The following is a 27,151-nucleotide window of genomic DNA, read 5'->3' as shown; positions in this document are numbered from 1 at the left end:
AACATGGTGAGACACCACTGGTCAGGAGATCTAATCAAGTCACAGGTTTTCCGCATCAGTATTCATTTGGAAAATAATTAATTGCAATGCATTAATAAGTTGATTTTGTTACCCACACCTTGTATGTATATACTGTTATCATCTCCACTTCAGATTCTGAATAAATCAAACTTGAGTGGATAATTTCATACTGAGAAAAAAGTATTTAAATGCAGTTTGAGAATCCTGGAGGGCGTCACTCAGGAAAGGGTTGCATGTATGTATGATTGAATGATTCAAAAATTTTTGTTCTCGAGAAATGTGATTTTTTTAAATAAAAACCATAACATATGGACCACTCATGCATGGACTGGCAAATTCTACATTAATGTCAGATTGTTCAAAATGCAGTGCATAATTTTTAAAACCATTATCTACGAAACAAAAACATGGATATTCTTATACTTTCCAATAATACTGCTTAAGTCTTGTTTCACTCTTGTGAGCCCAGTATGATGTACTGCCTCGTTTTTCTGAGCTGCAGGTTTCATTAAACCTCTGGCAAAATGCAAATGCACATACATTACATGGACACAGAACGCAGGTGAAAAAAGTAAGCCAATGACAAGTCAATCTTCAAACTTTTTCTGAAATTCCCTGAGCAAACTGTCACACACACACACACACACACACACACACACACAGCAACATGCCAACAATCAGACTCAAAAAAAGCCCAAAGGGTGAATATTTTGTCTTTATCTTTCCCATTTGGAAGAGACAGAAGTCATTTCACCGTTATCATTACCACTTCCCTGAGGGCAATAAAGACATAAATTTTGCCTTCTTCCATTCTTCATGAGGAAAAGTAAAACTGACAAAGCTTTTACATTCAGTGAAGAACTGGGCTCAGTAAATTCAGACCTATTGCTCGGCTGAAACTTATACTGCCATAAATGGCAACAAGGAAACACAGGAGCAGTTCTTACTCAGCGTGTTACTGGAGATCATCCAATAAACAAAGAATCTCTAAAGGTGATATATACAATTTGAGAGAATATTTTAACAAATTTACAAAAGCAAAACACTATAACAGGAAAAAAAACTGAGCTGTACACAAAAAAATACAGTGTAAATATATGTTTATGGTGACTACTCACACCACAACACATGTTTATATAGTAATTTATGCCTATACAACATAACAAAATTTCTCGGTTTGTATTCATGTTTCTATGTTTGGATGTGGGATTCTCAGTGTTGCTTCAAAATACAATGAACAACAGAGGAAGAAAATATTTCATACAAGAATGTTAGTCTACTGAAAAGTATGTTCATCTACTGCATCAAATATGCACTCAAGAATAGGCTGAGGTTCCTTTTGCATAATTTGTTGAAATAGGCAAAACTGTGGTGCAGCATGGAGGCGATTACCCCGCGGCTCCGCTTAGATATTAAAGAAGGCCAGGTTGCTATTACAGTGGCCTTAATCTTGACTCTATTGTTGGGTCATGTGCTGGTCTCTCTCATCTTCGTTTCAGATGATTTGGAGAGGAAGGCTCTCTCCAAATTATCACCAACTGTGGAAACTTCACACTGTACCTGAGGTAAAAAAGATTATCTGCCTCTTCAATCTTTCTGTAACTCCTAGTCAAGTTTGTCTCTTCTTTGGCTGTGGAAGTTGCTTCATACATTCTCTCTGCTTAAGGACTGTTTTAACACAAGTCAGGTTATAGTAGTACCCTGTGTCAGTGATTTATGAATATTTCCCAAACAGCTTTGCTGCACATTCCATTTACAGCAAAGTGCACCTTGCTCTACCACTTAACTTTTCATTGATATTCTCAAAGAAAGTTCTCGATGAACATCCAGCTTTGTGGCTTACCCTCTTTGTGAAGGGTGTCACCAACAGCCTGTTGAATACTTCTAAAACGGAGCAAGGGTAAGCGATAATATATAGCAGCAGTATAACACTTCTTCACTAAAATAGTTTTTATTGTTTTCATGTCATATTCTAGTTCTGATTTTAGAACTTTACTAGCTCTAATAATGTAATAATCATCACTGCGTAAAATTAAATTATATGAGTTTTTGTTTCAAACAAACACCAATTTATTGAGCTGCATTTAGTGAAGATTACGTTTTGTTGCTGATCTGTAGAAGAATGAGGGAAAGTTCATACCAAGCATGTGTCAATTGTATGAATGCAACAATGTAATTTTTGTGTTATGTTTTTAAAATTGAAAATCATAATCCTGAGCTTTGAAACATTGCATGGTTACTTTAATTAAAAGGGGACATTGGACAGCTTAAATATAAACAGCCCCTTTTGATGCAATAAACCGAATCCTAGCTATAAACTAATGCACATCTGGATTATGGACATCAAGAATTAACTTATTTTGATGTATAAATCAAAAAATAATACTGATAAAAAACTATAAGGCTTTACCATGTCATTGCGTCCAAAGAAGGTGTATACAGCATAAAGGTAGTAGTCAAAGAGCTGCGATACACAGTGGATGACATCAAAGGCAATCGGTTTCAGGATGTTCATCATCTGCATGTACTTTCCTGAATAGAGAGATTGCAAAGGGAGAGTCACTTCACATACTTTGATAATCTGAATCAAGAAAGCAGCTCTGACTATGTTCCAGGTAGTTTGGTGTCATTAAGACATGAGCAATTTCAGAGCAAATATTGATTGAAGGTTCAAACCTTAAGTAGATGTTTTGGGACATTAAAAATAATAAAACACAGTAAGTTGATCTTAAGGGAGGTACATTATTTAGAAAAGAACCTAAACAGCTACGTCCTTCATTTCCCCACAAATGGCAAGGACTTAATTTAGCAGAAAGGTAATAAAGGCTATAAATACAAAGGAATGGCGGTATAACAAGGTTTCTACCGAGTAAAAACTGATGAGGGGAAGAGAGAAGAAGAAATAAGCTCAATCTTACTCCCTTTGCCTCTGAGACAGAACTATTTCTCTAACTCATTTATTACAGACTTTCTCTTGAATTCGTTCTGCGAGCTTTGGTTCAACCTGATTCCATCATAGCTCTGCAGAATATATTGGGAATAACTTCAAGTTTTTCTAGTCTGCAGAAAAGTCAGTATAACAAATCCAGAGAAGTAAAAAATAAAATGGTGCAAGTAAGTTTTCAGATTATTTTTTTTTTTTTTTTGCTCTTCTTGCGCAAGAAAATTGAATCGATCTAAATTCACTTGGTAACAGTTCTAACAATACTGCATTAAAGATAAGTATCTACTCTACTTTTGATTTGTCCATGAAAATCCTTACACGTCAACCAAGATCAAATTTTATCTACCAGGGTTTGCAGAAGTCTTTAAAGTCTCGTCACAAAAACATGCAAGCAACATCTTGTAAAAAAAGAAAGAAAAAAAAAGGCCAGAGCTCAGGGTAGAGGCTAACCGTTATTCGAGCAGTTCAGTCACATAGATACAGCGCATGTCAATCGGCAATGATTTGCTTAATTGATGAATAAATTGAAATCTCAGCAGGCGGAAGGGAACACGCGCTGCAGCTGAGTCTGAGCTCCTCAGGAGGATATAAGGTTACGTGGAAAAAAAGGGCTTTCATGTGTGCGTGCAGCACCTACCAACAAGCCGGATGACGTTGAGAGTGGTGTTGGTGAGAATTGGCGCGCTGGCCTTGCTCAGGTTGTAATCGGACTTTTTCTTGCTTCTTATGGTCTCTCGGGACACGCTGAGCCATGCAGCAGAGGGAGAGTGAGAGAAAAAAAGGAGGAGACCATGAGAAAGTAATTCACGTTAATATCACTAATCTTTGGAAACGATTGGATGGTGTGGGTCAAAGTCCTATAATTGATCTATCAGAACCCATTACACATGGTAAGAGATTCAGCTGGAGCCTGCTGCTGGGAAAAGCTTTGAACTGATGATCCTGGAGCTCTACATCCCTGACACCAAGCTCAATGAGCCAAATTAGCCAGAAGTCATTACCTTGGCTGCTGTCATTGCCGGAAATGTCATATACCTGCATGTGGTCACGCAATCCATTCAATGATCAACCATCAGTAAGTATTGCTTTCATTAATAAAAATGAACATTTTAGTAAGCATTTTGTATAAACAAAGATGGAATTTCAATGGTTTTGATCTCTAAAACCACTGCAATGTCAGTGGATCGTGGCAAATTTAGGAAACTTAATTTTTATGTCACTAAAACATAGGAAATACTAAAATGTTGTATTTCTTTTTTGTACAACATATGGGGCATTTGGGATTTTTGATTGTTAAATTAATAAAATAAATCCTATCAGTTGCTGTTTCCACTTTTCCATTTACAGCATGAAAAATACATTTTGTCAGGTGTGTGCGCTTTTCCTCAGCAGTGAGCTATGTATGTGTGATCCGAATGCACGAGGGGTGTCGATTCTTCCGTCTCTGAAACCAAAAATGTAACATTCTGTTCTTGTCGACTTGGTTTGGAGGTTCTTGAAGCTGTGTCAACTTTTTCTTCTATGCGGTATCTGACAACTATTATACACAAATGCTGTAACCGGACAAATCTATAAAGAATTCCCAGACCAAATTGCAGACAATTTGGTCTGCAGCCAAGTTCTTGAGAAGAATGAAAAGTCCCAGCCAGAAAGAACTTTCTTCTTGTTCTAGTGGAACGTGTACGTGCTGGTGGAGAGAAGGCCTGAGCTGATGATGGTTTTTGCACAGGTGACAGACCCAGTTAAATTATCACATCCTGAGAACAGAAATAAAGTATAGAAAAAAACCCTCCAGCACTGCAATTGATTCATTGTACCTTTAAAGTTAAATAGGCCTATAAATATATGCAGAAAAAAAAGAAAAACATTCAACAGTACTAAATGCTGACTCATTCTTTAATAGAATAGAGCCGTCACTTAGGAGGCAGTAGTAAGAAAAAGGAAAATACGCTTTTGAAAGCTTTTTGGCAGTAAAGTAGGGTTACGCAGAGGTGAACTAAACTGATTGCCGAAGGGGTAAAAAAAAAAAAAAACAGGAATAATTTCACACTTTTAGGAACATCGTCAGAGAAACATTTAAGGAGAGATTGGTGTGTGCTTCTGTGATATGTGAATCTCTACACACACTTAAAACGGCCTGGCCTGTGTGTCAGTTTGACGTGTGGCACTGTAATAAGGCCAGATATCTTACCTCTTCAGAGGGGCGTCGCCTGTCTGCTCATCAACGTAGTCTTGCTTGAGCTCATCTGGGACGTCGCTGTCACTGTCGTCGTAGTCCTGATAGACGCTCTTCTCCAGCTCATCTGATTCATACTGGAAAAAATTTAGAAGGGATAAAGATCAGAGACGATTAATATCAGGTACAGAAAATTGAGAAAATGTCAGATAAAGAAACAAAAACTCACTTGATTCAGGTAGAAAGGGTAAAATATTTAATAATGCCTCAGATGAAAATTCAAAGAAATAATTCCTGAAATAGGATGATGTTTAATTTTCCTAAAGAGGATTTTAAAAGAAAATCATTCAGAGTTGCTTTGAATGATTAAAATATGTTACAAAACAATTGGAGAAGCCTGTATTGACCAAGGCACCAAATCAGAAAAATAAACCCATAAAACATTACACTTGTGTAACAAGAAGCCAAAAACGGTTGCCTTCATCAAATAAACCTAAAAAATACCTAAAAGATACATGGAAAACTGATTGCCAATAAATCTAACAACTTGTTTTCTTAATCTTGACGGCAACAACTCCCATTAAGTAGTTCTGATAACCGGTGATGTGTCTGTGGAGGAATTCAGCTCTATTGAGGGTGTTTTAAAGATCGTCTGTTACAGGTCATAGGAAAGTATCTCAATCAGATTTAAGTCTCGAAAACTCCAATCTTTTTTTTTTTTTTTTTTAAACCAATCAGGGTTGATATGCTTCAGATTACAAGCCTTCTGAAAAATTTAAACATTTTCCTTCAAGATTTTCTGGTGACTATAAGAATTTGTGTATGGCAAGTTGTTCAATGTGTCAAACACACGGCTCACCACTTCATTTCTGTCTGATTAAAGAGGACCTACTTTAAATAAAAAGGAAAAACATGCAGTGGAGACTACTGTTGAGACTGAGGTCTGATTTTTGTTCCACTGTTTTCTGCTTTCCCTCCTAGATTTGGTCCTGGGTTTTGTTATTTTCCTTGAGTCCTTGATACACTCATTTTATTTGGGTGGCCACTCCTGGGAAGGTTAAAAGATATTCCATCATATCTCTGTTTTTAGATAATGTATCCCATTAATGTTCACTAGAGTCCCAACACCTTATCTATGCTTTGTAGCTCTTTCCAGATTAATGGATGTCAGTGTCTTCATCTGCTTTTCTACAACTTCTATAAATATATTTTGTCGAGATCTTCTGGTATACTTTGTGTTGTCAGACAGGTTCTGTTTAAGCTATTTATGAATTTTACAGAATTCAGAATCAGGCAAGGGAAGTTTAAAAAAGATCAGACTTGCAACCTCGTGACGACTCTTAATTCTGAAGCCGTACCCCGTTCGATGCGAGAACATCCTCCGTCTCCTCTTCCTTGTGCTCAATGTGCATCTCAAAGGGGTTCCCATCCTGATGATACTGCTGGAAAAGTGACAGCTCCTCCAGAGCCGGGCCAGCTGAGGAGGCAGCCTGTCTGCTTGGGGAAACGGAGGGAGAGCGGCACTGGCCCATGAACTTGAACTCCTGCATTAGAGAGAATGTGACAACAAAAATCTAATTTTCATCTTAACTCAACATTAATTATACTATCTCACACACACACACAAAAATAAAAACAAACAAACAAAAAAAAACCAGTAAGGGACAGATAGATAATATTTTTTTTTAAATGTCTTTACAATAAGAATATTTTAGATCTGGTTAAAATTGAACCACAATTTCCAGAACATCCATGACTGTTTGGATGTACCTTGGACTCTTGTTTTGAGTGGGATGGTAGCCTTGGAAGTGAAAGATTTTTTGTTACCGACCAAAGTACTATACTACTGCCACGAACTGATATTGATATCCACACAAGTAATACACAAAATTCCCTTATAAATATGGTTGGTTTCTGCGATATGAGAGAATGCAGGTTAAGGGAACAGCAGCCAAGCACATCATGCTGTGTCACTTCGAAGTGGCGCACAGTGACCTTTGTTGAAAGACACCAGGCAGGAAGGGGGTGGAGTGAGAAGGTTTGAAGAAATGCAGAGCAGGTCTCAAGGTTGAGAATCAAAACCAGGACAATCGTCTCTGTATATGGGGTGCCCATTCTGCCACCTTGATGAAAACATTTTTGCTTTTAGCTGCAACCTCATTGCCAACTTACTTGAGTCAATAAGTACATGTGCAATTTGGAGATGTGAGTAAGTTTTTTTAGAAGAGAATCAGGGAGGGAGACTGACACATACAGATTTGCATGCGTAAATTTTTGTACAGATACTTAGATACTCTTTAGAATTGGGGTGATGTGTTTAAATCACCTGGAGCACTGCCAGCCAACTGTGGGTATGTTAGCTTGTTGCCTTGAGTTGACTTGAGCATGGCAAATTCTCTACTACAGGCATGCCACGATCCACATTCATAAACCATTGCAAGCTTAATAGCATCCATGTTTGCTTAAATCAGTCTGGGAACACTCATGCTACATCACTCAAAATCGGGAGCTTAATGCATACTCAATGCACCCCATTGGACCAATTCAACCACAATCTGGCTGATTCCGAAAGTGGTGGAAATTAAGCTAAATATATTAGACACAAAGTTATAATTGTTGGTTATCCTATGTGAAGGACATCTGGTACAAATGAGGCTGGGCTATTAAACTTTTCACTTGCACTAACTATTGCCCAAGAGCAAGGGGAAAAAAACAAAAAAAAAAACAATCTGCATACCGCCGGGGACAACAGTCGTTTCATGTTCATTCAGGTTACATAATGAGCACACTCCGACACACATACTCATTCACCCAAAGGTGGAAAATATAAGGAGATTTAGATTTTTATGTAAATTTGTAATGGTAATGGGTTGCCATATGTGAACAAAGCATGCATAAAAGTTATCTTAATCCATCTTTTTTTTTTTACTTTCACTTACATGGAGCTGGGCAATGTTAAAGTTGGACTTGACTGGACATAGTTCCCATGTCTCGTTTTCCAGAAACATCCTAAGCTCTTCCAGTCGTGCTCTGGGCAAAAAAAAAAAAACAGAAGAAATGAGCACAACAATGAATAAAAAAACAAAACAATGAATCAATAAAACATTATCTGTTAAAAAGCTAACATATGATTTTTTTGTGTCAAGATCCTGTGTTCAGACAATCTGAGATTAACTGTGTGAACATGAACAAAAGGTCACCGAAACTCAGCAGGAAGGAGGAAAGATGTGTCCGGTCAGTAACAGGTTTCGATGTGTTAACAGTTCAAAACAGCCACCCTGGCTTTCACCTGCCAGGTAAATATCATCTCATACTGTGTAACATGTCATCACAGTGTTCGCTTTAAACTCTGCAGGACACCTTTTATGTCTTAAAAGGTGTTTGAAATATAAGGAATGACAGAACACAGAACACGGAAAGAAAAAACAAAAACAAATTGCACGCTAAACTAAGCTTGGTACGTCCACTAATTGGAAAATGTAGCTACTGCAGATTGAATTAAGAATTAAAAGATGATTAAACTAAGAAAATAACTCAGTCAGCGAAAAAGATAACATTTCTGTCATTTTTTACAGAAACGCTCATATTGAACTTAATGGTCACTAAATCATTCTCAAGGTGTCATCATCTATAGTGTAGACATCTGCCCCTCGTGTTTCTTCACATCCTAGAATCTTTCGATTACAAGTAGGTTTCATACCCAAATTATCTCCATTCCATCTCCATAAACCCTAAAATGTATTCATTATGTCTGCCTTGTGTCATCTGATCTTTGGACGTTTCGTCAATGATCACTGACACGTAACCTTAATGCTGATCAATGTGCGTCCTCTCTGATGACAGGGTGCCGCCTGTGACTGTGAGCACATATTCATGAGGTTGGCAGGCTCTAATGTAATCAGGATGTAAAAGGGATTTTTTTTTTCTCCTCATTGAGTGTTGCCATGTAATTACACATTTATTCCAAAGAGGATTACGTAAGTGATGGAGTGTGTTAGAATTAGCCGATGGCTACCATTTTGCATAGAACGTTCTCTCCTCATTGAACCACTTACAGTCTTGAAGGCTATTACTTTTACAGTATATAAAGACCTTTTTTTTTTTTGTCGTTAAGTTTCATATTATTGAAAAGAACAATTAGTTCTTCTCACCTGTGATAGTTTTTGAAGTAGTTCACACTCTGGCGTTTGATAGATTCCTGCAGAACCTCTGACTTGCTGCCACAGAACTCCTCACCAACCTGCATCAACCTGAAAAAGCAGAATGCGATAAGGTCAGAGAAAAACAGTAGAAAAGAAATCCCCTCAAAAACATTTAATGAGAGCTTAGTTATTTTGGATTGTGTTGTGTTGTATTTTATTACATAATACAACAGAATTTTATCCTGGCAAAATGTGATGCATTATGTGCAATAGTATGGAAAAACTGAAATTTTGGGTAGATTAAAAGGATTTTGCTATAGAGTAGTACAAACCTATCACCTATTGCCTCTGTGCCCACATCAAAAAGTCAATTTTATTTCATATCTATATTTGTATTTACCCATTTAAGACACAAAAAATGAAGACAAACAGAATTTGAAGGCTCTGGAGTATTTTTTGCAGTGTGTCTCTATTTCAATATAAGCTCACTTTCCACATAACAATAACTCAGCAGACATGAGACAGAATAAGAGAGAAAGAAAACCTAACATAAGGATGTGTCTAATAAGCCAAAAATGATTCCTATCTCCAAAAATTAAATAATCTGACATTTTCATCTACTTCCTTACACTTGTTCACAATTTTATTGAACATGCATAAACTTCTATTTTTAGTCACATATTGAGTTACTGAATGTAATTGCAATTTATTTAATTGTCTGTTTTTACTTTTATCTTGTTCATGCGGTATTTCATTCTTAGCATGTTTCGAAGTTTGTTAAAGTTTCTGATTGAGACAGACCAGACAAACCTGGAGGTCAACCAGATTAATTAACTCAAAAGAGCAGCACTGTACAACATTGTAATGAGTAATATAGCATTATTAATAATATAATATGAAAATAGATTAGTGGATAAGGAAGGATAGGTATAGTCAGAGTAAATTTAGCCAGTAATGACAAATCTAAATATACATTAATTCATAAAACTTTCTTAGGCAGTGGTGTAGATTAATTTCCCTAATTTGAGAATTTGCATCAAAGATTAAGTACTCAGATGGAGACAAACCACACTGAAAAATCCTGCAGGTCAACCTGATTAATGTAAACCAAGGAGGAGGGAACGGCAAAAGCAAGAGAATGAAGCCCAATTAGCAGGAGAGCGAGCTGTCTGGACCGACCCTGACACGTACCTGCTGATGACATCGAGTACCACTATGAAATCATCGTATTTGAAGTTTGACATGTCCGTTCCCAGAATATACACCTTGACCTTTAACTGGACATCCTGAGAAAAGACACGGAGACAGGGATGGACTGGGTAATTTGAAAGATGAAAGCTGTAAGTGGAATCAGAACCTGATAGAAAGCTAATGAATTGGGAAGAAAAAAACAAGACAAAAGTTAACGTTTGACTGCAAACCTGCCAGATCCGCGTCAGTCCATGTTCCAGCTTTTTCTTCACATAGCTGCGGTCCACAGTCAACTCATCAGGCTCTCCTGCTGCATCATCTACAGGAAAAAAAAAAAAATCAAAGAAATTACCCAAAAAGCATTATTAGACATCAAGACAATGTCTTTCCATTATGGTTTTCCACTGAAAACTAGATCGGTTAAGCAGCCAGTTAAGTTGAGCTGATTAAAAATGCTAATCACTGTTTGACAAAGAATACATACAAACATTTCTACTGCTCCGATAAATAGAAACATGAATGTGAAAATGCGGCCTTATTTGATCAGTAAATTTGCCATATTATTAAAGTCCTTCCCTGTCAGCTGATGACTCAGCTGAGAAAAGCTGTCAGCCCTGGTTGTCACTCAGCATCTAAAAGGCATGAAGGTCACAAACTCCCAGCACAAATACATGGCTGACAGCGGCTCAGAGGCCAACAGTACAGGCATGGGCGACCGCTAAATATTGAGTCCTGCTTGCTGTCAGACACGATTCCTTCTCCATCATGATCATGATCCTCTTTGTTGTGTCTCCATTGTTTTTGTCCCCTTAGATCGGCTGACAGCGTTATGGCAACATCAATACTCCTCTTTAGCTGAAAATTGCTTCGATAAATCTCAAGCTGCTTCCCTCACAGAAAATAGATTTTTAGGAAAGCCAGCACCAGTTAGCCTTTAAGTCAATAAGTAGTCAGCGGTCATTCTTAAAATAAATCACATTACCAGAATTGGACTGCTGGTGTGGTTGGTTATACTCCATTTACAAGGTAATAAATTATACACTAGCAAAAATATGAAAAAGATATCCCATATCTATCTGGCAAAATGTAATAACTGACCATTACAGTGGTGTGAAAGAAAAGATTTGCTCCCTAACACTTTTTTTTTTGTGCAAATGTTTTGTAATTTTAATACTGAAAAACCATAACACTACATGAAACCATAACAGTTTCATATAGTGATTTTATGCATTAAGAGAAAAGCGATATGCAAAAAATCCTGACCGTGTCTGAGAAAGTAATTGTTATATAAATACAGGGACCAGCACAAGTACCACAGCTACTTATTGTAACTCATTGAGGCATCAACCAAAGACCCAGCAATGCAAGGAACATCAGTAAGATTACTGATGTTCTTTTTGATACCCCAAATTTTGAGGAACTAGTAATGAGGGCAGAATTTTTCCAATTAAAAATTACCAAGTTCAAGACAGAGTTGAATTAACTGGTAGGTTGTCAGACAAGTACTGTATATAGATCCTCAACTAAGAACATGTACCCAATTTTCTTAATCTTTTACTTATATTCTCTGTGTTGACAGAAAGTGTCTGATGGCATCCAGAACATGTATTATGACAGACAGATAAAGTCAGACTTTCCTCTGTCATGGTTTAAGTTAAGTAGCAATCTTTTAATTACATAGCATGTCTAACAGATAAAAATAGTCTATGTATATTTAGAAATATGATTTGACGATAAGAAGTCAATTACATAAAAACATAAGTATAAGAACCACAAACTGACAATGTAGAGAAAAGTGAGACTTTCTGCTGCTTCTATTAACTGCTCCTATGATGAACACAACCAAACCACTGCAGTGTTTGTTACCTGATTAAAAAAAATAAATAAATTTGGAAATTGAACCATCACTTTTTGTGAGTGATCACTGTGTCATTCATTGGTGGCCAATGTCTAACATCCTCATTCTATGGCAACATTTGGCAGACAAGTAATGATGGAAATAACTACTTTTGTCTATGAGCTTGAAACTCAAATATTTAAAATCCAAATGAGATGGTCTTTAATTGAAATTTATATTTTGGTTTATTGGAGCTGCCAGAGGTAAACATCTTCAGCAGTTGATAAAAAAGTGTATGTCACTTAATGCATTGTTTTTGACCCTTCATTCTTGGAAATTGCATGAATTACATCAGGCTTGAATTTGAGTATTGTGGCAATTTAAGAAGCTGCAAAACTTTTCAGTATTTTTTTCATTTATTCTGATATAATTCAGTTGACAGTGCCATTCCATTTTTCAATTCTACCATTTATGGATAATCAACTATTTCCTCCAATGCAGTGCAGAATATTTTGATTCCCAACTCTGTTCTCTTGACCCTAATATCACTGGTCAAATTTTTACAATTACTAATATTTGACAGAGATAGTGGAAACAAGTTTATGACCCATTAAAAGATGAAAAGTAAGAGGTGAGAAAGCAACTTGACACATAAAATTCGATTTAATGAGCACACTGATGGCACTGTCTGAGCGGGGCTGTGAGAAACAGTAAAATAATTTGGGGAAAATGAATTGAAACTGATTTGGAGAAAGCACCAAGCTCAAAAACAAGGAGAGAAAGCTGAAACTGCTAATGATTAACTGATTAGGTAATCTACGAAAACTGAAATCGATCAGTGCTACAGAATTAAACATATAAAAACAATCAGTGCTTTCTTAACAGTCACCTCTCTTCCTAAAAGTTGCGAGTGTTAATATGTTTGCAGGAAACAGATGAGAAAAGCCTTTGGACTAACATTATGCAAGTGCAAATTGAGTATCTGCACTGCACTACACTTGCCAGTAAATGCACCACAAGTGACCGTTAAGAGGACAGCCTCCTTTTCTCCAGAAAATTACAGATATTAATAAAGCTTTACTCTCATTCTACACCCAAACAGACGACAAAGTAATAGGTCAGTAATTTATTTCTACAAAACCACCTAACTTATTTCTGAAATCACAGAACGATTTCAGAACTTTTCCTGTCTGCAAACAAGAGGCTGGACAATGATTGTAGCAATGTTATCTATTTTTTTTCTTCCTGATGGAGCGCAATTGCATATGGGTGAGTATAGCAGAGCTAGAGAACAACCTGAGTATTTTTGAAAGTTCAAAACCTTTTTTGCAAAAGTTTTCTATGAAATATTTCTATGCCACTGAAGCGGCTCGAGTGCAGGCTGGTTTACTTTGATAGCTGCCTTATTTTATACGTGTCACACTGGGAGAAAAGATAGGGTTTAACATGCCTTGTCCCTGACAAGTCTGTGTCAACATCAGTAAAACAGGACTTCATTTCCTCTCAAATCAGTAACTAAAAATGCACACAGAGCCAATAATGTGTTTTTTTTTTTTAATCTCTTTTCCAGCTTGTGCAGGTCGTTTGACTCAGCACCCGCCATCTGTTTGCTGTTCTCAGTGTAGATAATGAATGTTTTCAAACTAAAAAATGTTTTACACAACAAGAAAAAAAAAATATAGTATTAAAACACCAACGGAGCTTTGAATGTAACAGTACTACTTCATGCACTTTAGCAATGTTCATAAATGTCTCTGTTAAATCAGATAAAGGAGCCGGTGATATGATTACAACATATGTGCTTAATTCTTGGAAACTTTTTTCAAGTCTGGTCATTTTATTAACATAACAAAGCAATAATTTCTAACACACAATGAAGAAATGAAAACCAAAATTTATTTAAAAATCAAGATTTAAATAAATCATACAAAAATAATTTATTTAAATCATACAAAAATGAAACACAAATTTTCTAAAAGGCTTCAGGAAACAAGTAGTTTTTTTAAACCAACAAGGAACCTTTCATCCATATGGCAGCTACCTGGGCATTTTCTCTTTTTCAGACATTTCTCTGTAAACTACAGGAATGTTTGTATGTAAAGATCCCAGGAAAGAAGCAGTTTCTGAAATACTCAGACCAAACTGCTTGGTTCTAAGGCTATGCAACATTCAAAGTACCTTAAATCATCCTTGTTTCCAGTTCAGGCGCTCAGTTTGAACTTCAGTTTCTCACAGTCTAGCTATCTAAATCAAGTGAGTGGGTTTAGCTGATTTGCTGTTTGTGTTGACAAAAGAAAACACCTTTTAAATGTCCAATGAATGCATAAAGAACATATCAGAAAACAAGACTCAAAGGACTAGCTATCAGGCTCTGACTTAGCATGACACCCCAAGCACCTTCACTGTCTTTGCCCTGTGGACAAAAGAGACTGACACATTATTAAGCGCATGATTTTTAATATCCCACCAAAGTAGCTCCTGTCAGTTTTTACTTACTGCAGAAATATGATTGGTAAGTGGGGGACGTTTGGAGCTTTGGCATCAGTGCAGTCAGAACATCATGTTCAATGGGATCATCAAAACCTCTTCAAGAAATCTCTACATAACAAAAACCCCACCCAATTCATTCACACACTTCCTCCCCAAAAGCAAAGAGAAAAAAGTGAAAACCACTACAAAGCCAGAGCGGAGGTCACCTCTGCACTGAAGACATAAGTGACAGCCAATCAAGTACTGAGATGATAGATGTGACTGGTGAAAGTTAAATTAGAATATGTCCTTTACCCTCAAAGGATGAAGGCATCTGTTGAATATTGAAAAAAAAGGAAGACATTACCCACTAATAGTACTTTATTTATCTTTGTGTTTTCATGTTCTGAATCATGAACATGGTGTAGAGGGAAAAAAAGCTTTGGGATGTCAAGAATGCAATAATAGATTTACATGTACATCCAAGCAACGATTTTGTGTAATTAGTGCACTAAGATGAAAGGTCTATCAAGAAGAAAAATAGATCTTCCTTTAGGAATGTCAGCCTCTTCATTGTACAATAGCTGATAAAAGCGTAAAAGAAATAAAAGAGCGTTGACATTACACAGACCATCAGTCATACTGAGCATTGACTGATGGTCTGAGCATTCATTCTGCTGGCAATGGGGTCCATCAATGCGTTCTGAACACAAAGTGTTCTTGTAATATTTGAATGCATAAGATCCTGAGAAATACTGTTGCTGAAATGTGTGGTTAATAAAACTTACCACCACATAAACAAAAAATCTCATTGCTATTCCAAATTGTAACTAAGATGCACTGAAATTAAGTGGGAATTCATTCCAATATCCAAGCAAATATCCAAGTTGAACGCAGTGTAGAGCTTGAGGGCAAGCAATGCAATTTGTTCCGCCTCAAAATAAACAGAAATTTAAGCTGTATTTTTCGTACATTTGTCCTTTAGGCTTTTTGACATGTGATCCATGAATAAGAATAACAAAAATAATTTTATGCTTTTTTTAAATATCTTTCAATTTCATTTTCTAAACCACTGGGCCTAACAGAAACTGCATGCAAAACAAAAGATCAATAAACAAATCAAAGGATAGCTAATGTTGAAAAGTCAGGACAAAGCAAAACAAAACTTCATTTCTGTTATTTCCTTTTAACAGATTGACTGAAGCCCCACCCACACATAACTCTAGTTGAGGGAAACCTAGCCCAGCTTTACAAACTAGCACTAATTACTCAGAGAATACTGCTACCTTGTGATGGCACGGCCTTCTGTTTATCATGCTCTTCGTGCCACTGCATGGTGCGGTGGTAGCTCAGCATCACCTCCCAAAGAGCCTTGCAAAGATCTGTCAGGCAGGGGATGTAGCTGTCGAGGGTGATATGCTGCCAAAAGAAAAGCGCAAGGAAGACAAAACTAGATCAGGCATCATTTCCTAGAACTGTTTTCTTCTCAGCAAGTCATAAATACTTCACTTCTAAGACCCACATGAAAAGAAATTAATGGATAGGTTACATGAATGTTCTAAATACAGTTTTTGAAAATGTCTACGAACTCGGCTAAATATTTGTCATGCATACATTGCAATCAAGAAGTGATCTGTAATTGTTTTGAGATGAGATGGACAAACAAATGTACACACTGAAATATTTTATGACAACAGGTCTTCCATAGACTTTAATTATTGATTGGAAGTCTTATTATTTTATAACATCTAATTAGCTTGTTTTGCATTGCTAGTAAGTGAAAAAAGCCAGCTTTACTGCCACCTTATTTTCCACATATAACTGGAGTTGTGTGGATTTTACAGCAATACAACAAATACCCTCATCTGCTGTTTTCTGGGTTGTTTCTGTATTGAGTTGGTGTAAAATGAAACTTCCTTACAACTCCAGCTCTGAGATTACATCCACAACAGACAATCTTCTGTGTTGAAGCAACCCCAGAAATTGTCCTGTCAAAATCATCCAATCATCATTGGTTGAAAACAACTTAAACTTAATCTGAAGCAGAATGTCAGAAAGGAGCCGATTATTAGGGTGAGGAGGCGTCAACCATAAAGACCTGGAACTCGTCACCAAAGATAAATATTCAAGACACAAGTGGAAGGACACAAAACATGGTTAGAAATGATAAGCAACTACAAAAACTGTTTGACTTGTCACTTTTCAATGGGTAGCCATTACTGTATATCGCTAACTATCATCACCTGTAATTTTTCATTACAATGAAACAGGAAAAAATAGTTTCAAAACATTTAAGTAGCACCCTATAATTTGGGCCTTCATTCTTAAATATTAAGAAAACCCCTGCCTGCACCAATATTTTTTTAAGGTCAAACACTATTGCACGTCTGGCTCTAGAGGTTTTCCTCATTGCTTGAGAATTCCCAGGGAGGATAATAGCAGTCAAACTTTTAGAAAAAAAAAAAAATCTAATCTTGACAGAATAAGAGTAGAGCCTTACACTGATAATACAGGGAATTCACAAACCTTACACATGCACGGTCATGAAATATTTGACATTTGACAATTGGATTTTCTTTGACTTGAATTAAACATTACATGCTACTTTTTTAAAAGTAGCATGAAAAACAGTAGCAAAACACAAGTACCGTAGATGAATGAACTAACAGTCAGAAAATAAAACTGTGCCAGCAGTGAAGCATACACAGCTTTCAGAGCAGGATTATAACACTTAAGTGGAACCGCCATTTCATAAAAATGTACAAAATGAATCTAACTAAAAGTCTAAGATTTTGACCAACATTCCTGACTCTGCATCTTTGGTCCTAGAGTGTGCACAGGTACGTGTCCTGACTCACAACTTGATCCAATTAGGACAAATTCAGCTGCTAACAATAATTAGCATTGACACAGTTCAAGGTCCTACCATCAGAAAGCAGAGTCCTGCAAACAAGCTCACAAACAAATGAATCACAAAAGGGATATTTTGAGGCAAAAAGTCCAAGGAATGTGTTACAATGCTAAAGTTATTTTTGTTCCAAGATGCTGTCACAATATGTTTGTTTTTTTTTTGTCTTACCATGAGGGTCACCCTATTTAATATATATTCTATGTGAAGAAATTAAGAATATTTTGTATAACAAAGTCCAGTAATGTCTTTGACATTCATGTTTCATTTATAAAGCATCCACATTTCATACATTGCCTGCATATTGGATCGAAGATTTACCTGGTCAGGTTAATTTTGATGTGACTTCACAGTTTATTTTCTTTGCAATCAGCCTGAGCAACCAGGACTGAAAGGTCATGCAACTTAAGAGCAACCTGGCATAATAATAATTACTCATTGAACAAGTCACAGACAATCACAAGAATTTGGCATGTTGAGGTGAGAGGTTTCTTAATAATACAATTATAGAAGGTTGGAGACCATTAGAGCACAGTAGCCAGTTAATTCAGTAAATTTCTAGCATGCATTAAAAAAACTCCAGGCCAGTTCGGACGAGACCACTCCAACACTGACTTTTTATGTTCTCCTTCGGCCACAGGAGTGTGTTGCCAAGGAACTGGGGTGACAGGTGTTTCAGTGTGTGGGTGGAGATCTTCTGCACAGGGAGCCTTTAATGAGAAGAAGTAACCTAAGCTACACCCACACAGAAGCGCTTTGCTGTTCTGTTTGTGTGTGATATACGTGTGTTTGTAGATTGTTGAAGGGCTCAACGGACACAGACCGAGACATAATAACTGCACTTAACTGGACTGAAGACAGTCACTTCACCCATCATTGTGAACAAAGCTTAAGATGCTTTTCCAATAGCAGCATGCGGTACTTGAACAAATTGGTGCTACTTTTATGAAGCTTCATCATTTTGTTGCATTTCCACTAAGTATCTAAAGCAGAAGGGAAACTGAGTCAACTAATGTGTCATCACTGCTGTGCTGCAGCGGCAAAAACTTTTTTTTTCCAAGAATACATTCAAAAGTTTTAAAACTAATGAATATAGGAAAGGTATTTTACATTAACAGCCCATCACTGCTTTGCTAAGAATAAATTAGGAAACTTTTTATGCTTACGAACAGCAGTAACTACAAAAATATGATTTTTCCAAATTTCAAACTTATTACATGTCAAAAACAACCACATAATAAGAAGCATGAAAACAAAAATAAACTTCTGCACACAAAAGATATTCAGGTCCAAAAAGGAAAGACTCTTTAGTAAAGGCTTATAATTTATAGTTGCTGAAAGTTCAGAAGAATGCATAGCCAAACTTCTCCACCCACCTATGTTTTTTTTTTTAAAGAAAATTCTCTTATTTGCATTGACGAAAAGGAAGACCAGGGAATGAATAAGATGTGAAACTATCTTTTAATGAGATGTTGTAAAATTAATAAGACCCTTTCACAATCAGAACTGACCTTTGCCGATGTTCCCATTTCCACTGAATTTTTAAAGAGCATAACTTAGCAGCAAGTTCAGGGGGTTGGGACACTTTTTGAAGCTTTATTTGTCTAGGGAACATGGTCAGAAGTTTGTTCTTCTCTGCAAACAGTGACTTTTTATTTCTTATGTCAGGCTTTCACAAGATCAGTACTCTCACCCCAGCCCAAATGCTTAGGGGAGAAATGCGACTTTAATGTGATATTGAACAAAAAAAATCATGTTTTTCACCAGACTTTATTTTCTCAACATTCATGTTCTGTTTAAAAATAAAAGCTTATACAAGGAGAGAAATATACCATTCCCAATGCCTTGTAGGAATATTCAAACCTACCTGTGTGAAAATTAATCTTAGAATACATACAGCTGTTTTGCTGAAGTCTCAGAGGTTTGTTAAAAGTATAAGACAACATACAACATTACGAAGACCGAGCAACACGACAAAAAGGTCAGGAACAGAAGGTTTAGTAAAGACGGTTTAGAAACAAGCATTCAATCCATCGTCTAAAGCTCTAAATATAGCGTTAGTATACAATAGGATGAGAGAGCAGAGAATTAATGAGTTACGCAATCAAGCACCAAATAATTTTTTGAAAAGTTTTATAGGCTCTAATAGCCTTTCTTTGATATCGAATTGACAGGAAAGTGGGTATTAGGGAGGAAGACATGCGGCAAAGGTCATCAGGTGAAGACTCGAACCTGTGACGTCTGCATTGAGGACTATGGCCTCCATGAGGGTTGTGCTTCACCCCTGCGCCTACACAGCACCCAAGCACCAAATAATTTTAAGATGGGCAGACATGGCCTGGAGAAACCAACCTACCATAAGATAATGAAGCAAGGAAAAAAATTCCCAATAATTTCTGCACACAGGTTCAAATTCTTCTCACTGGCAGAGATACAGTGCATGTGGGTGTTTGCATGGACCTTTATTTGAGTGTGAGAATGTACTGCCCCTTTAGCATCACATAGCTGGAACAGTAACAGGACATTCTCACAGTCTGAAAACAGAGAGCTTGAACTTACAGTGCCCATTTTAGTGTTAGGAGAATCAGCCCAGCAACACGCTGTGTGAGAGGAAATCTATCACACACAACTGAAGTCTAAGATTTGTCTGTAATCATGGCAGAGTTTCATGCACACCATCGGTCAGATCCGCACTTACTCTCATAGGCAGTTAAAGGCACACAAAAAAGAAATGGAATTGCAGGGAATATTTGTACAGCCTGAATTGAGAACATGGAGCACGCTAATGACTCTGCAGAGGAGGTTGAAAGAGTGGATGCAAAAAAAAAAGTATCAAAACAACAAAACTGGTTCACAGATTTCGTTGAAGACTTGACCTTGGGCACTTGATAATGCCAAGGAGAAGCAACTTAAAGAGTGTGACAAGGACACATGCATAAACATAGCAACAGATGATGGGTGACAGAGAAAAGAGGTAATACAAAGGTAAGAGGTAAAGGACGGGCCATTGCTGACACAAGTACAGCTGGTAATGCCCCCTGGCAAATGTTGTGCTCTCACACTGCAATGCCAAATGGAGCAAAGAATATTTCACCATAAGGATGCGATAACATTTACCGTCCCACATTTTCTTTCCATTTTTTTGGTCAGATTAAAACAGCCTCGAGGGGGATGCTCTCTCGACAAGTTTGTAATGTATTGGTCAAGTTATGGCTTACTGAGCATGCAAATAAAATTTGTTTGGGAGGAGGAGGGGACAGAAAAAGACAAAGGGCGACTTAGATGTGTGGGCCTGACAAAGGGTGCTACCGCAGCAATATTATTCTGTGTTGGGAACAAGATTAATTATCTTGTGAGGAGCTACAATGCATCAATCACTGGCTACACTATCTCATCCTTCACTTCACCCTGCAAGGTAACTGTGAAGAATTCCCATGTCATAAAATGAAGCATATTTATGTTTGGCTGTACAGTAAAACAAATGTGAAAGAGGGGTTGAGCTGCAAGAGAAAATAAGAATTTGATGTGTGGTTGTGTGTGCTATAAATGATACATCATGTTAATTTATCACAGCAAAGGCAAAGGCTTTGCATGTGTTATAGTACTCACTTTATCCCATTATTACACAGACATCCTGCACACACACTCCTGTCCTTACCGTGCACAAGTCCTTATATTGCATCTTCTGGAACTTGGTGTCTGCGTTGCCGGCACATAGCTCAACATACCCCAGGACGACCTGGAACACTGTGTTGTGGATAGCCTGGGTGAAGTGCATGTGCAGCTGATCCATAGCAGTCTAAAGAGACAGCAAAGATTAGTAAGACAACAGTGTGTCAAGATATAGTGTAAAAAATTTAAAAACTGAAAACAAAACATTCATTTCGGCATCTCAATATGGGACGTGACCCCGGTGCCTGTACCCCAGAAGGTCTATTACATTATACACAACCTGTCCACCTGGTGTTTCAAATTGAAAAACTGTGTAGTGAAAAACAACAGATTAGACTGTCCTTTGCACCTGTTGTTCACACTGAACTGATTGATAAAGCTGCTCTCAAAAATGTGTAGCAATCAGTAATGCTATAGGGTGAAAATGTTTGTGCTGGGATGTGATTGAATTGAAATATTAAATGTTTTACCGTAAGACAAAAATATATAAATTAAATGTAAATAGTTGTAAAGTTGGCAGAAATGTTCTTGTCAAAGATTTGCCAGTCAAAGTACTTTTCTAAGACTGACATAGAAACAAAAATGAACAAAAAGAAATAAAATAAAAAACAGTTTTGTGAAGTTGGATTTCAATAAAACTCACAGATTGGCTGGTGGATGGATGGTTTAGGATAAATTGATTAGCTGGCTGTTAGATGAATTTGATTGGTTGGAAATTGGATTAGATTAGTTTGGTTTGATTGGTTGCGTTGAAGTGATTGCCCAGTTGTTAGGTTCATTTGAAGGTTGGGTCAGACTCTCTGCTTGTCCCATTTTACTTCTATACAAAATACTTTTCTGTTTTATGGGTATTTTCTTTGTCCATTAAAAAACTACTATAAAAATTAGAGACTGTCTTTGTAAGTCAGAGGGAATTGACATATTCCCCACTGCACTGTACAGGCCTTCACATTGCAGGGCTACCCTTCTCATTTACAATACAGCCCAAATTAACAAAACCATATTGAATTACTTAAATCAAAGCATCAAAAACCTTCACAGTTTGTCAGTTTCAGATATATACATTCTATGTATTCAATATATTTCTAAGCCAGACCATTTCTATTTTTCTTCACATTAAAATTCCGTATACATTCTAATAAGCTGAAGGGTTTAAGTAAAAAAAAAACTCTCACTATCCATACACCAAGGTTTTTTTTCCACTCGTAAAAACAGTGTGAGCGTCTGTATGGGACAGTAAATACATGTGCTCCTCTCTTATGTTAGGTTTAACTTTCAGATTACATCACAAATTACTAACATGAAGTATTTCAGTAATAACTACCACATCATCATCTAGAGAAACTAATTATCTTCAACGTTACCCTGGTGAACCTTTGCCTTTGCTCTATTTTCCCATTATTACCTTTCACAGAAAATTGCTTCAACTCTGTAAATAATTTAGCTTTTTTATCATAGAAGTAAACAGAAGTTTCAAATTCCACTCTCCTGGTCCCCCCACTGTACCCACGTAAGAGCTTCAGTGTGTCTGCTTTCAATTTAAAGGAAAGTAATAGTTGCAGTGACGTTCTCTTTTGCATCATCCTGCCTCCCGTCCTCTCAATCTCAACTGTCTCATCTTTGAACCCTCCAGAAATGACGACACCAGAGTTTAAACAGACGACGGCATGCTGCTGAGTGATGCCCTCGCTTAACGGATGCTGGAGTGTAATTAGATTTTCTTACATTCAGGCCTTGACCACAGACTACGGCCCTCAATCCTTTCAGACATCCTGCCAACATAAAAGTAATTCAAGCACCTCTTTCTGCAAGGACTTTCACCTCACCAAAACTCAAAATACACTGAAAATTGTTTGAAAAGAAAGGAAAGCAGGGGGGAAAAACATGGCATACGCCATAACAATAACCCTACTCTACTGTACCTTTCTTCCAAATCCTGATTAAAATAAACAGCAGAGAAACAAATCCAATTGTCTGTATCTTGATAATAACAAACATACCAAATGCTACCTGCTTTGTGAAGCTTGTAAAGCATAACCAATTATCCAGCCAGAAAGTATTAAATCAAAGTGTCTAATCAACAAACAAACAATTCTAACCAGATACGTCAGTAAAATGTAGCAGCTGAATTTCAGACTAATATAATAAACAGATGATTTTGGAAAGGTGTAACAAACCAATCAAAAACACCAAACACTTCAGCATAATGGCAACGCACAACCACCAAAAGACCTCTTTAGATTTTATTGTGCCTGAAAAGGCTTGTTGTCCTAGTAACAATGACACTTTTTTTTCAACAACCCTCAGTGACGCAGCGTCCACCTCAAGGATGGCTGCTGGAGCTAAAAGGCACACTAAGTATTCACTGACATCATCACAGGTGCAAGCTAGTGGTACCTGTGATTAATGATTATTATTTAATTCAAGAAGTTATAAGAAACTCTGTTTTATATTCATGCTTTCATGAGGCAAATACCCACAACCTTCCTAACATATGCTATGTAAACCAGAGGATACAGGATATTTAGATTTTGTAATGGCAATCCTGTGCCACATAAATTAAACCTGCTGTATGATATCAAAAAATTATCAGTTAATTGAAAATGAACAGGGGATGCAAATGTGTGAACTTAGTTCCTCTTTCTAAAGGTATTCTGCATAATAACTTCTCTTTTGAAACAGAACGGTCTTACTAAATCATTAACTTTTCTTTAAATCATTTCAATGGAAATCTAAGTGCATTCTTAGAGTTGATAACTTTTATTTTGTAAAGTACATTTGGGTATACATATGCTCAGGACCAGATCCTCCCTGTTGTTTTGACATTTAAAAGAAACATGTTTTATATTTTCCAAAGACTAGTGAGAGTAATCCGAATCCCACCTAAGGGGAAGGTATGTGCCTGACATTGAGCTGACAGGCAAAGACATTATAAGGGGATCACAAAAGATAACATACATGCTCCATAGCCTTGTTCATTCAAAGACTCTGAACTTTTCTGTACTCCAAGGTAATGACAGCAAATCTGTGGAGCTTAAAATATTACAGCACCAGAGAAAATATATGACAGCATGTCACAGATTGTCACAAATATGACAGTCTCTATGATGATTTTCATTGAAATAACTGACAAATTGCCTCTCCTTTTCCATTTTTAGTCACTCTGGATTTTGCATAACCTTTATATTTAATTAATATGTTTTAACTCGTGGGCAAGATTACATGTTATCAGGAAGAATTTTGTTATGAGTGTGTATCTAAAAAAATTAACTCCATCAATTAGTCACTTATTGAGGCACATATTATATTCATTTAGCTATTGGGGTGTTGAATGTATGCAAACTGAGAAGAATTATTATTGGAGCTAAGACTCCAATAATACTTTAAAAGTAAAAGATTTATTCCAATTATCAAACTGGATCTCATTATAAGCTGTTGTTGTTGTTTAAGAGCTACGGACTCTAGAAATAAAACAAATTTTAAGTGGGATTGTGCATTTTCAGACAAATGGTTTGAGAGACAACCCAATCACAACCCATTGGGTTATTTCCTCAACTTTTTTAACTTTAAAACCAAAAAGTTCTGGGTTGGGCAAAGACACTTTTGCTTTATTTGAGGAGGGTAGTTTGGTTTTTAAGGTTAAAGTTAATTTATTAGATCTAAATTACTTTTAGAAATAAATCTTGACTTGATCACTTCAGCTGAATGAATGTTCTGAAGTAATAGTAGAAGGGAAAAGAACAAAAGAAAAATAAAGTGTTATCCTCTTTGAGTCAAGATGAGAAACTCAAACTATAGGCAGAAAATAAGGACAAGTATAATTCTATTCAGACATCAAAATGCCAAAGGCACAAATTAGACAAACCACTGACCTGGGTTTTCCCAAGGAGCGTGTACGCCTTCTGGACCTTGGTGTAGTGCAACACATCAAAGTGCTTACAAGTCCTTGACAGGGCGACATCAAGCTGCTCCTGGAGACAGAAATAGACAGAAGGCAAAGGAGAGGAGGAGGCAAAGTAAAAGGGAGAAAGAAGAGAGATTATAAGTATTAAGACAGGGTGATTCAGAAACACACAGATGTGCAAATGTAAAACTATCAAGCCAAGGGCAGGGTAGCAGGATGTGGATATGAGTGAATATATAACTAAGTGAAAGATAAAGAGATGAAAAGAGAGGCGTTGCAAGTAGAACATGTTTTGGAAGAAATTAAGAAGTGGTGAGATGTGTGACAGGTTTGACGCAATAATCTGAGCTCAGATGGCAAAGCGCCTACAAAGGCCAAGTGATCAAATGTCTTGCATCGCCCAATGTTTTCTTAAGCCTTGTGTGAAAATGCTTCACAGGAGGATAAAGTAAAAATCTGCAACTGATGCTCTAAGCCTAATGGACATGGCTGACGTGAATTGAAATTAAATTCATCCAGACTTACTGGTACGACAACAAGGCAACATGGACTCAAAATTTAATTGCAGTATTTTATTGTATTTCCTGTGATAATAATCATAAGAAGTGACTTTGGAAAGTATAGCTGTATGCTTTTGACAGTATACATTTAAAGATGACCAAGTCCGTAAACACAAAAATACACCTTCTGCAATTGCTACACCAAATAGTACAACTTTACTGCTAGACAGTCCACAATATCTACAGATCCTCTTGTGAAATAATCAGTGTATTAGTGAAATCAGCAATCCCTCCCAGTTTATTTTTGAAGTGTGAAACCATCATCATCAATTAGAATTGATACTTTTCCATACCTTGTGGGTATCCCTGGTGAAAAATGTGTGTGTTAAAAAAAAACAAAGGATCTGCTGGTAACGTCTTGTTGCCAGATGGTGATCAAGTTCAGGCCATGCCTTGATGGATCCAGGCTGTTTGACAGCTAAAAAGGGACCAACACCCCATTAAGTCATAGTGTGTCTGTGTGTATTGCTTCCAAGGCTTTGCTGCATTTTTTTTCAACCATGGTGTTATGTAGAATTGAAGTCTTTTCATGCTGCTTCAGAATACTTCCAGGGCTACAATTAGAGCAAAATGCCCCTCACTGCAAACTCAGTCAAGGGCAACTGGTGGAAATGTGGAACCATGTATATTTGTTCATGTGTTTATTCTTATGATTTTAGAGGATTTTGTATCGCTTGCTTACCGACTCAAGCTCATAGGTAAACAAGTGGCCATATGTGTGTGCATACATTCAAAACTCCCCCCCGTTCACAGACACAACTGTAAGCACTTAATCTACTGGGGCACAGCAGCAGTGGTTCTGTCATAATAGCCTCTTCATTATCATTTATCACACACGTACATCAAGACACAAGCAGAGATGACACAGATACGATTTACAAGGTTTGCATGCTCATACTGTTGACTCTGAGATTGTGTCAAAATGTGGCAGACACAAAATGACAACGCCAAACAATCTGAATGTGAAATTAAAACATAATTTGCTTTTTTTCAATTGAAATCTTTAAAAACACACAAGGCAAAAATCACATATTACTTTATATGAAGTTTGAACATTTTATTTCCAGATAGCAGATTTAGTAGCAAAAACTAACTATTCACATACCTCGATTTGCTCAAGAGTGTCTTGTAGTTTAGAGTTCAGCTCACTGTGGAATGAAAACAGATTTATTTTCAGTTTCAGAAAAGGTGTCATTTCTTTTATCTACTACTTGTTGACAAAAAAAAAAAAGCAGATGTAAAACATCATTCATGCTCTCCTGGAAATAATTCTCCATGAAATATGGTTCAGTTATTACAGTTATTATTATTTTGTCTCCTTTCCATA

General features: G+C 36.8%; 1 protein-coding gene across 2 annotated transcripts in view; it reads right to left on the bottom strand.

The window, feature by feature from the left end:
• vps50 (VPS50 EARP/GARPII complex subunit) overlaps positions 1 to 27,151 on the bottom strand; it is a 101,281-nt gene that overhangs the window by 34,190 nt on the left and 39,940 nt on the right. For both annotated transcript variants that reach the window (XM_055058920.1, XM_055058921.1), the window contains exons 10-21: positions 26,930 to 26,972; positions 25,233 to 25,331; positions 21,347 to 21,487; positions 16,067 to 16,199; positions 10,705 to 10,793; positions 10,475 to 10,569; positions 9,293 to 9,391; positions 8,081 to 8,171; positions 6,500 to 6,685; positions 5,157 to 5,278; positions 3,603 to 3,709; positions 2,432 to 2,553 (exon numbers count right to left, since the gene is read on the bottom strand). In XM_055058920.1, the coding sequence (XP_054914895.1) occupies positions 2,432 to 2,553; positions 3,603 to 3,709; positions 5,157 to 5,278; positions 6,500 to 6,685; positions 8,081 to 8,171; positions 9,293 to 9,391; positions 10,475 to 10,569; positions 10,705 to 10,793; positions 16,067 to 16,199; positions 21,347 to 21,487; positions 25,233 to 25,331; positions 26,930 to 26,972 (1,327 nt within the window). The remainder of the gene's footprint in view (positions 1 to 2,431; positions 2,554 to 3,602; positions 3,710 to 5,156; positions 5,279 to 6,499; positions 6,686 to 8,080; positions 8,172 to 9,292; positions 9,392 to 10,474; positions 10,570 to 10,704; positions 10,794 to 16,066; positions 16,200 to 21,346; positions 21,488 to 25,232; positions 25,332 to 26,929; positions 26,973 to 27,151) is intronic.

Source organism: Poeciliopsis prolifica, unplaced genomic scaffold (assembly GCF_027474105.1).
Source record: "Poeciliopsis prolifica strain line A6 unplaced genomic scaffold, Auburn_PproV2 SCAFFOLD052, whole genome shotgun sequence".
Taxonomy (NCBI): Eukaryota; Metazoa; Chordata; class Actinopteri; order Cyprinodontiformes; family Poeciliidae; genus Poeciliopsis; species Poeciliopsis prolifica.
Note: the sequence above shows the minus strand (reverse complement) of the source record. Positions and strands in the feature narration are given on the sequence as shown.